The sequence below is a fragment of the Grammomys surdaster genome, unplaced genomic scaffold (genome assembly GCF_004785775.1).
Source record: "Grammomys surdaster isolate TR1022 unplaced genomic scaffold, NIH_TR_1.0 125881, whole genome shotgun sequence".
Classification (NCBI taxonomy): Eukaryota; Metazoa; Chordata; class Mammalia; order Rodentia; family Muridae; genus Grammomys; species Grammomys surdaster.
In genome coordinates, this window is record NW_021620706.1 from 2661541 (window position 1) to 2673471 (window position 11931).

The following is an 11931-nucleotide window of genomic DNA, read 5'->3' on the forward strand; positions in this document are numbered from 1 at the left end:
CATTAATTTTTAAATTAATGGTGGCACTCTGGTTTCATTGCTAGCATAATGCTTTTGGAATTCATCCATCTACAGATCAGTCAACACTCAACATTAGAATCAGAAGTAAATTAGAGGAATACCCTCATACGTCCATCTATGTTTATTTGATAGACATGGCATTTTTACTCTCCAGCTCATTTCTCTATGTTATTGTGTGGCTGATTAAAAACTGACACATGGATTTACACTTCTGCCATGATGAAAGAAGCAACAGAGAAAAGAAAATGGTTGTAAATGAAAGCAAACAAAGCGAGTTTCACATCAGCACCAATTGCCTGCCCTCAGACTAGTTCCATACAGTATGCAGCAGTATAGGTGAGTCAAATATACAGGTATCCAAATTCATGAAACAGAGCCACTCATACTAGCAAGTTGGGATATGAGAAAGGAGGAAGGCTTAGTTGTGATGATCTTGAAACATCCTTCAACTTTGAGCTGAACAAGGAGCTGGGCATCAGGATAGGGAAATCCCAAAGACTGAAAGAAGAACCATAGGAGTCAACATACACACAGATAGAGAGTTCACAAAGCATTAGGGGTAGTTTGTAACCTTGCCAGAAGAGAGAGAGGTCAAACATAAGTGCCACTAGAGGAATTTTCTGTGAGGTATTGTTTTAAAAATAGTATTTGAACCAGGAGTAAGGACACATGTGTATAATACAAGCACTTGAGAAGCTGAGAAAGGAAAATCAAGAGTTTCATCCAGGATGGACATTACAAAATATTGTCTCAAAATATTACAAGTAAATAACTTAATAAAATAAAAAACAGTGTTTGGAAGTATCAAACTATGCCAGGAAATTTAACTAATGGACATTTTACTGAAGAGAAATGGAAAGATACATCAGTTCTGAAACACATTCTTGTATTATTCTAGCAATGTTATACTTAACAGCTACATTCCAGAAGTAACCCAATGGCCTCAACTGTTGAATGAATACAATAATTTGTGTCCATGCAGTGAAATATCACTCAGCAAACAGAACAGGAATGAGCACACATCCACACAGAAATATAGGTAAACCTGTCAGGCATTAAGCCAAGGGTTAGAGAGTATATTATAAAATTCTGGGGAAAACTGCATTAAATGAATGCAGACAAGAGTGTCACAGTGGTTTGAGATGTTCCAAAAGAATCTGTGTGTGCCATGAAATAATTCTTGAGAAGAATTTCGATGTTCCTTATCTCTATGGGATAACATATGACTACATGCATTTTTCAAATCTCCTCAAACCATTGATCTAAATGAACAAAGTTCATTTTCTTTGTTTGTATAGCTACAAGTATCCTTTTTCATTAAAAAAATGCATTTTAATTTACTGTGTGTGCATGCATGCACACACACACAGAGAGAAGGTATTCTCTGAACGCCAAATATTAACGACAAGTAGGAGTTGGCTCCCCACTATATAGATCCAGGAAATCAATCTCTGGTCCTCACGTTTGGCAGCAAGAGCCTTTATCCACTGAGCACTCTTGCCAGCCCCTAATAAACATCTTAAACAAACAAACAGGCAAGCAAACAAGCCCCACAAACTTATTTAAAATATATATGGATTACTTGTATATTTCTATTTCTCCACAAAAAACCTTCCAACCAATGATGTCTGCCGATGCTTCCCACTAATTTTTAAACACAAGCCAGGATACTGGTTAATATCATGGACATTACAGTTGGCTCAACAGAACCTGTCAGTCAGAATTGCTAACTAGAGGCACACTTGCATCTTTCATTTGTTCATTAGAAACACCTTTTGTTTCAAGTGATGACAACCCCACCTTACTTAAGTACCTACATATCTTTCTCCTTTTATAAGTATAGGAGGCACACTTTAATCACATGCTTAGTTAAGAATGTTTTCTGCAGTGCTCAGATTCAGAACTTTGATCACAGACAATGTTTGCAACAATGGACAGAGATGGTTATAATGACTTGTTTCCATGACAGGCTCCATTTCCTCACTTCTTCCTATAATTAATTACATTTGTATCCAATAAATCCTGGACAGACCTTATAATGCAATAGAACATCTCATTAAAATATCTGAAATAAACATCACATAAAACTCACCAACTCTATTTCATTTCTCTGAATGGGAATGTTCTTGTAATCCACATAAAATTCCTAATCAGGACTGTCCAACACAACCTGCTACTTTTGCTATGAGAAGTGCATGAGCTCAGGCTCGCGTGAGGTAAGTATAGTTTATTACCTAGCTGATAGCCCACCAATGACCACAAGCAATCTTTAACTGCATCGAATCTCTGAGTTCTTATCTAGAGATCCACACTGCGATGTGAAGATGTTTGTGTAAGAACTAGCATGTTTTCCATAAGGCATCCTCCACAGCGCTTCACTGAATGTATACTTCCCACAATCCTAATTTATCTTTAACGCATCTTCACCATCATCATCCTCACCATTTGATATTTATGTCCAAGGCCTCTAGAACTTGGATTTTATTTCATTAATTTCCCTAGTTTTTTTATTTCTTTTTAAATTATGCATTTATTCTGCTCTAAAAGGGAGGAATCTACTTAATTGTAGTTTTGATTTTAGTTGTTTTCTAGTTCAATCAAAGACATATTATACTTTGGACAATAGAATCCATTTGCTGTTTCAGTGGGGTTATGAGCTACCTAAGATGTCTCCAGCTGAAATCAATTTCTTAGTGTGAATTTAATTGTCTCTTATTCTTATGTGGAAAAAAATCTTTGATATTATTCCCACATCCATCATAAGCACCTGTAAAGATTTTAGGATGGCTGAGCTACTGGGAGGACCATAATAATATATTATGGCTCAGCTGGTTCATTATATTTTAAAAGTTCTATTCTGTCCACATTTTTTCCAGCAGTAATAATAATAATAATAATAATAATGGATGGTGGCAAAAGTAATAAAAGCAGTCTTAATATTTTATACCGTAAAACACTGGTTGTTTAAGGTTGTCAAGGCACTGTCTAAATAAATGTTTTCATAAAATAATACACTGGCTCTCTGAACCATTATGTAATGCCAGGGAGAAGGTCATATAACTTTCTCATAAAAATCTCCTGTTTTTGCATCAGGTAAAATGTTCCACAATAATTGTATCAGCTGTCCATCACAGTTCCTCAGGGAAGCATGCTGTTAACAGGGTCATTTCAACTTCACAGTTGAAGATACCAAAGCACAGATACATTAGTGCTAACTTGTCCAAATGAACACCATGAACTAGTGAACCAAATCTCCGTGTGACAAGGACACCTCTCAGAATCAGGTGCCACACAGGAAATGGTACCAAGAAGGTTAATTTCAGATTAAACTGGGGCAGCATGAACATTGGGTCATCTTGGGAAGATGTGTTAAAATGCACAGGGACAAGGTTGGTCATGGTTCATAAACCATGCCTGCCAGTGTTCTCCTCTGTGTCTTAGCACTCAACTTTATTTTCACAAAACATTTGTTCCAGGAAGACTATTTCTTTTATCATTAAAGCAGAGACAGAATGCAATACCTTTCCTTCTTCCTGATAAGAATTAAGCGCTTCATTCAAGTGGGTTTACCAGGGTTCTGTTTACTCTGTTTTAAGAAATAATTACTAATTTTTGATAATTAAAATCACACAAATAAAATAATGTCTTCTACACGTCACAACTGGTTTTCACAGGCAGACTGGCAGTAGCTAGGTTAACCTAGACAAAGAAGTGCACTACTGAAAGCAAGAGGTACTTAAACTGGACATTGAATCTAGCCAGTACTAGGCAGTAGTTAGGATTTTAAGATCCACATTAATTTCTAATACATTTGCCATTTTCTGTGTATAACATTCAAACGGTATCAATATGGTTTAGGGTCTTTCTAATAAATTGACTAAAAATGTCATGAACATATACTCTGAAGTCATTACCGGGCATCTCCCCTGCCCCCCACAAGACCACAATGCTCATGTGGGGGTAACGGACATGGAGATGAATCTCTCGCTTTTTTTGTACATGAACAACTATTTATATAGTGCATGCCTATCAACTATGATCAGTTAACACGTTACCTCCAAACTGAGTGGTGAATGCTCGTATCACAAAGAGCTTTATGTGGAAGACACACATGAAAGGAGATATGAAGAGTCCTGGCTGCCTGGTCATGCCTGCATCTTCTCTGACACTACGCCTCCCACAAACAGACCCGAAGTCTGGTGTGCTATGCAACCCACTTTAGTATATTTCAAAGTGATAACAGACTTTATGTTGCCAGATAATGACAAGTGAGTTCCTTGAACTCTAACTCACTCTCTCTCTCTCTCTCTCTCTCTCTCTCTCTCTCTCTCTCTCTCTTTCTGTCTTTCTCTCTGTGTGTTTCTGTCTGTCTCTGCCTCTCTCTGTCTCTCTGCCTCTCTCTCTCTCTCTCTCTCTCTCTCTCTCTGTCTCTCTCTCTCTGCCCTCTCCCCACTCTTTTCCTCCTTCCCTTTATTATCACTTCCTATTACAAAAGTGACAACTGGAATCCATTAAAGATCAAATCTTTTCCAGTTGAAGAAATTCGTTTTTCTTTCAGATAATGCTGTTTAATAGTATGATTTACTAATTTTCATGATTCATCTCTATGATATTTTTAATGAGACATAATATTTACACACATTTATGGGATGCATTATAATAATTTATTATCTGTATATAACATGAAGTGATCAAATCAGGTTGTGATGGTTAGTATTAATTATCACTATGACAGGACAAATCTCCAGGCACACCTGTGAAGGGATTATTCAGTCTTTGGGCACACCTGTGAGAAATCACGTTGATTAGGTTAATTGAGATGGGACAACCCATCCTGAAAGTGAGTGGCGCCATTCCCTGGATTCTGATCCTGGACTGTAGAAAATGTGAGATGCTGGAATCTAGCACTTATCACTCTGTTCCTGATAGTGGATGCAATGAAACCGACTGCCTCCAACACTTGCTGACTTGACTTCTCCACTACAATAAACTCTGCCTTCAACACTGGGCCAAAACAAACCCCCTTCTTAAGTCACTTTTGTCAAGATATTTTATTAGAGCAACAAATATATAGAGCACTAGGTACCTACATCTCTTCAAACATGAGTTCTTTTCATACCTGGGGAACTTCCTCTAGTTATTTTTAAATACATTATAAATTATTTTAACTTGAAGTCACAATGCTATAATAGAAAAGAACCACAGATAATTCTTCTAATCTCAACTTTTCCCCTATGTCCTTTCCAGTCTCACAACTATTACAGGATTCCATTCTTCAGTTTCTGCAAGTAAATGACGTTCTCTGATATTTGTCTCTGTGTGGCTCTTTTATTTAAGATAATGATCTCTAGTTCCAACCATATTGCTGCAAAAGATAGTGTTCTCATCCTTTTTCATATGTGTGTGTTATTTGTACGCACACACACTTGTGTGTATAGATGTCACTTACATGTGTGTGTTTAGACATATATGTGTGTTATAGATGTAACATAGATGTGTGTGCACATGCATGTGCAACAGACTTTCCTTATCAATTTACCCACCAGAGGTATCTGGGTTGACCTGATATTTTTAGGTATTATGCATAGTACTGCTCTTTTGGGGTAGAATGATTTCACCTTTGGCTATGCATCTAGTAGTGAAATGGATGGATCACATGGTCAGTCTGTTGTTAGACCTTTACAAGGAAGATTTATAACTGTTAACATTTACGTCTCCAGACTTCTTGTAAGTTTCAAGATATTGAGCATAGCAAATATTTCACAATGATGGGAACTCAGGGTCCATATTAATTTCAAACACGTAATCCAGCATCCTACCATAGTTCTTATAGCTGACTGAGTTAATGTTAGTATTAATTGCCACTGAGACAGAATCTAGAATCACCTGGGAGATGAGCCTCTGGACATGCTTGTTGGGGTTATCTAGATTATGTATGCTAATTGGTATGAGGAGATCCAGTTTAATTTTGGAGTTGGGGTCACTCTTGGGCAGGAAATCTTGAGATGGATGAGGTGAAGAGAGTGAGGACTTCCAGGCATTTGCCCCTCTCTGCTTCCTGATTGTGGGGGAATGTGACCAACGCTTTAAGCTCCTGCTATTGTGACTTTCTCAACATAACTGATGATAGTTCCTTGAACAGTGAAATAATTCAAGACCTTCCTTCCTTAACATGTTTGTGTCAGAGTTTCAGGGATGGAAAAGCTACTGGATGCCTGGACTTTCCATTGGTAGACAGCCATCATCGGAAACAGTTCAATATTATACCCCTTAGAAAAGGTAAAAATCTATAATGTAATTTCTTATGCAATGAATTACTGCTATTTTTTAGGACTAGTGTTATGAATCTCAAAAATATCTGAGTAAATAAAGCTAGATATAGAAGTATATGTGTGTGTTTACCAGCATGTAGCAAAAACAACATAGGTTTCTACACGGATAGAAAAGGAAATACTGTCTTTAAGTGACTTGCTTATTTGAAAAAGGCACAGACCTTTTTCAGGGTGATGAAAATATTCTGAGTATTGCTAGATCACATGGTATTGTGACTATTCTTGGTTGTCAACTTCAGTACATCTGGGATTAACTAAAAGCCAAGAGGCTGGGTGTACTTGTGAGAGATCTTCCTTAGTTAAATCTTTTGAAGTGGAAAGATTCATCATAAATCTAGGTCTTCTGAAGTGGGAAGATCCAGTTTATATGTGAACCATACCTTCTGGTGACAGCCTATATAATGTGTGGAATTATTCTTGCTGGCAAACACTTTCCATCACTGGCATTAGAGTCTACCTCTTCCAGATTCAGTAAATACTGAAGATGAGTTGACATATCCAGTGTCATGGATAGAACAGCTACTGAATCCTTGAACATTTCATTGGTAGACAGCCATTGTTGGACATAGTTTCACAGCTTGAAAGTCATTCTAATAAATCCCATAATACATAAATAATATACATAACTATTACAATGAAATATATTGTATGCTATAATATTCATTAACGTTTGTTAAACTATGCTTTCTCCACCTCACCCCTAAAAGATACAGCAGTAGAGCTGCTTCCTTTTTCTGAATGCATGATGGTGTTTCCTTAAGAAGCCCCTTCTTATACCTCACAAGAATCTCCATTTGTGCCTAGGTTTCCATAAGCTGCACTTCCTGTGACTCACCATTTACTTGGTCTTTGTTGTGAAGCATCTTCTTCACACAGCTATGTCTATATTTGCCTTTTAACTCAAATGATACCCTTCTGTGATTTCTTTTTGACAGTCATAAATAAATCAATAATAAAATGTATTTTTTCCTTCTCAACTAGGGCAGCAGGACCTTAAATCAAGACAAGGCTACCCTAAGGAAGTGTTAGCCTCAAAAGGTGGTTAACATTTCACTAATTCACAGACAAACTTTAAATAGAAAAGGATCATTGATTACTATGCAGTGCAGATTTAAAAGTCATTGAAGATGAGAATTAAGAATTTAATCACGACTAGTTACTATTCATTATATTATATATATATATATATTACATTTACTATATTATTTATTTTATAGACTTATATAATTATATATTGTAATATTCATAATATTATTATGAAAGTAAGGCTGAGATGGGTGGCTATCTTTGATTTGTGTCCTTTTGTACAGAAAAAGCTGTCACTGGTGTCCCATGATGCTGTCATCTTTGACAAGAGGAAGACAACAGCTAGGTTTCACCCCTCATTGTTGCAATACCAAGCACTTTGTGTATAGTAAACACTGGCATTCTAAGCAATCCTGGTGAGTTCTCATGATGAGGATGACCATAGCTCTCTGTGACCTTCTTCCCTGGCCTCACCATGCTGGAAAAGCAGGGCGAAAAGTTTCCTGTGCTACTGACCTTATCAGAATAGAAACAAGGGAAAATTCCCAGGCATTTTATAAATGCTAAAATACCCAGTGCTTATAGCCTGGGAATTCTGAACAGTTTCTGGAAAATTCTGGAAACTCTTGGTTCTAACATGGGTTTTTCTTCTACATAGAATAGTACCATCAAGTCTGCAGGCATGAGGATGGTGAACTTCATATATTTAGAGCCACTGTCACTTTAGCATGGCTTCTTTATATTCCATTTATTACGACTCTATCTATGTAAATGTAAGCACAGCTCCCCTGGACATAATTTCATAAAGCAAGCTATCTCCTATCTTTAGCAGTGAAATTCAAGTGGCAAGGCTGACAAGCAAAGAAAAATGAATGCAGTTAACTTCAACCGTCCCTGTTCATCTGAAAGCTTATGTCAGTTTCTAAATAAGCTTTTCATTTTTCTATTCAGTCTGCTGATCTTTGTTGATTTACAGCACGAATGAGCATGGCACATGGAAACTTGTAGAGTGAATTTTTCCTAAATAATAAAACATTTATTGCAGACACATCAAGCTAGCTAGTGGCTCTAAATTATTGTGGCAATGAAGTGCCATGTTAACAACTCATTTACATCTTTCCACAGACTCTCCATTACCAAGGTAAGTAATTTAATTCCATCTAAGAAGAATGACTTAGCAAAGTATATTTGCTGCAATTTGGAAAAAAATATATACTTAGATCCTATTAGAAATTATGATGAGGCTCCGTCTGAACTGAGCGCAAACAAAATAAACTAGTCAGAGTAGACGGAATTATTTCATATAATTTTTGCTAAAGAGATACTAAAATAACTTCAAAAAACATTGAGATATGAAGTCAACTATGCTTAGTGTGTGTTAACTGGGAAAGTCTAAGTTTTAAAGTGTAATTTGATATTCTCTCTCATTTGCCTTTGTTTTCCACTCTTCCTTCAAGTAACATGTGAAGGGTGAAGTTGATCCTGTTTTCTATCATCAGTTACAAGTCATAAACTTCAGTGACTTATGGGGTGCTTCCTGTTATTATTAATGCAAGGGACTTGCTCATTGAACACACCCCTCAAGTTGATACCAGATTCACTTATTCAAATCCTCATTTACCTTGACTTAATTCTTAATTAATCTTAATTCTGATTTTCTACTCTGATCCTATATTTGGCTAATTCCTCATTACTCTCTGTTTGAAAAATATCCTTAAATATACATGAAAAATTTATACACACATTTAATTATACAAATACTGTTCCTCGTCTTTTATTTTATCCACCCCAAGTCGAATTTTTATATACATACACTTGGCTATATAGTGTTGGGCATTAGCTTCTAATTACAGAACTATGACCAAAGCATGCATTGTGCACATACACTTATGTTCCTAAACTAGAGCAACTCCACTACCCAGCGATAGTATCTGATAAATGCCAACATCTAAGTTCTCCTATGAACCTATGAAACATATATTTCTCTTGGGTTAATTATAAGAGTTAGGTTTCCAGTTCCTGCGAGTTTCTTCCTGCTGTGAACATCGGGGCTCTGGCCTCTGTCTCCCGGCCACCTCCCTCGCGCCATGGCCCCGAAGCGGCAATCTGCGATCCTGCCTCAGCCCAAGAAACCCAGACCGGCTGCTGCTCCGAAGCTGGAGGACAAGTCGGCCTCTCCGGGCCTGCCGAAGGGAGAAAAAGAACAGCAAGAAGCAATTGAACATATTGATGAAGTGCAAAATGAAATAGACAGACTTAATGAACAAGCCAGTGAGGAAATTTTGAAAGTAGAACAAAAATATAACAAACTTCGCCAACCATTTTTTCAGAAGAGGTCAGAATTGATCGCCAAAATCCCAAATTTTTGGGTAACAACATTTGTCAACCATCCACAAGTGTCTGCACTGCTTGGGGAGGAAGACGAGGAGGCTCTGCATTATTTGACCAGAGTTGAAGTGACAGAATTTGAAGACATTAAATCAGGTTACAGAATAGATTTTTATTTTGATGAAAATCCTTACTTTGAAAATAAAGTTCTCTCCAAAGAATTTCATCTGAATGAGAGTGGTGACCCGTCTTCAAAGTCCACCGAGATCAAATGGAAATCTGGAAAGGATTTGACAAAACGCTCAAGTCAAACGCAGAATAAGGCCAGCAGGAAGAGACAGCATGAAGAGCCAGAGAGCTTCTTTACCTGGTTTACTGACCATTCTGACGCAGGTGCTGACGAGTTAGGAGAGGTCATCAAAGATGATATTTGGCCAAATCCCTTGCAGTACTATTTGGTTCCCGATATGGATGATGAAGAAGGAGAGGCAGAAGATGATGATGATGATGATGATGAAGAGGAGGAAGGGTTGGAAGATATTGATGAAGAAGGAGATGAGGATGAAGGGGAAGAAGATGACGATGAGGATGAAGGGGAAGAAGGAGAGGAGGATGAAGGCGAGGACGACTAGCACAGAAGATTGATGGATTCCAACCTTTTTTATTTTCTTTTTATTTTTTAATTTTCTCCAGTCCCTGGGAGCAAGTTGCAGTCCTTTCCGCCCTGTCCCTCTGTGCTCAGTTGCCCTGTTTTTGAGGTCTCAACATCATGGTTCTCAACTAATTTGGGAAAAAATATCTTGAGCAAATACAACAAGAAAAGAATATCCATGTTTCTGTTCTAAATTCATTTTTATCCTTTCTTGTCTCAAAAACTTGTGGATCCAACACCACCACCATGCTCTGGGAGAAAAATAAAAGCCTTCCAGTTCCCTAGGCTCTGCTGGGGGCTGGAGGGTGCTAGGCCCCTGGGTAGTAGTGTATAGAATTCTAGCTTTTTTTCTTTTCTCTCTGTATTGGGCTCAGAGATTACACTGTGTCTCTATGTGAATGCAGACAGTTAGCATTTACCAACACATACCTGTCTACTTTCTCTTGTTTAATAAAAAAAGAAAAAAAGGGGGGGGTATAGACGGTGAGCAAGGGTGGGTTTGAGGTGTCGGGGGGTAGGTGGGCATCTGACAACACGGCTTCTCCTTTGGCATGTTTAATTGTGATGTTTAACAGACATCCTTGCAGTTTAAGGTGACACTTTTAAAATAAAATTCTCTCCTGACGATGACTTGAGCCCTGCTACTCAGTGGGAGAATCAGCAGAACCTGGAGGGTTTTATTTGGAGTTGACATTTTCTGTTGTAACTTTATTTTTTTTCTTTTTCGGTTTTCACTGGAAGGAAAAAGATGCTCATTTTAATTGTTGAAGTGTACAAGTTGCTTTGTTACAATAAAACCAATGTGGACACAAAAAAAAAAAAAAAAAAAAGAGTTAGGTTTCCGAGTCACATGGAGAAATCACGTAAACAAACTAAGCAAGAAGAAAATGTGACAGCATGTATGAAAACACATAAACATGGGTCCAAATACACCAGGAACATAAACTGGTGAACAGGCTGATGAAAACATATGCAGTAAGTTCATTAAGTTCTTCAAGGTTGCGCTGAACATGGATACTGACAAATGTATCCTGTACAGTCAGTACGCCTACTTTCACAGAAAGTTTATGCATACACTGATAGTTAAGCCGCTCCCAAGCTCTGGGGCTGCGTACTCAAAAGAGCTGTGATCTTAGCACAAGGGCTTAAGTGCTCCTGTCTCCCCACACACTCTACAAATTTAATTTAATTATTACAGATTTGCTTACCTCAAGGCTGCAAATTATCTTTATTTTAATCACCCAATTACTGAGTTGGAGTTTCTCTAAAAATTATTCATGATTGGTTTAGACTTTCCCTTCTGCGCATCATACACACACAGCTACTTGGCACGTTTTGACATGATTTTGTATTCTTTTGTTTTATAACTTCAGAAATTGCATGGCTATGCTATATGCTAAGCGCTGTGTACATAATTTATTTCACATGGCCTGATCCATTCATATTATTTATTTTGATATTTACTTTGGAAAATTTGATGATTATCTCGATTTGTGTCTCAGAGGACAATGTAATTTTTTTCCTGGTCTGCTAAATCCCTTATTCACATTGCAATGCTTAGTGCAACCAAAT

At 37.4% G+C, this 11931-nt stretch overlaps 1 protein-coding gene across 1 annotated transcript; it reads left to right on the forward strand.

Annotated features, from left to right (window-relative positions):
- Positions 1-9398: 9398 nt before the first annotated feature.
- Positions 9399-10536, forward strand: LOC114608239 (protein SET-like). The gene has a single exon (XM_028752191.1). It carries the CDS (start codon positions 9467-9469, stop codon positions 10337-10339), a length of 873 nt encoding a protein of 290 aa, XP_028608024.1. The 5' UTR covers positions 9399-9466; the 3' UTR covers positions 10340-10536.
- The last annotated feature ends 1395 nt before the right edge of the window (positions 10537-11931 follow it).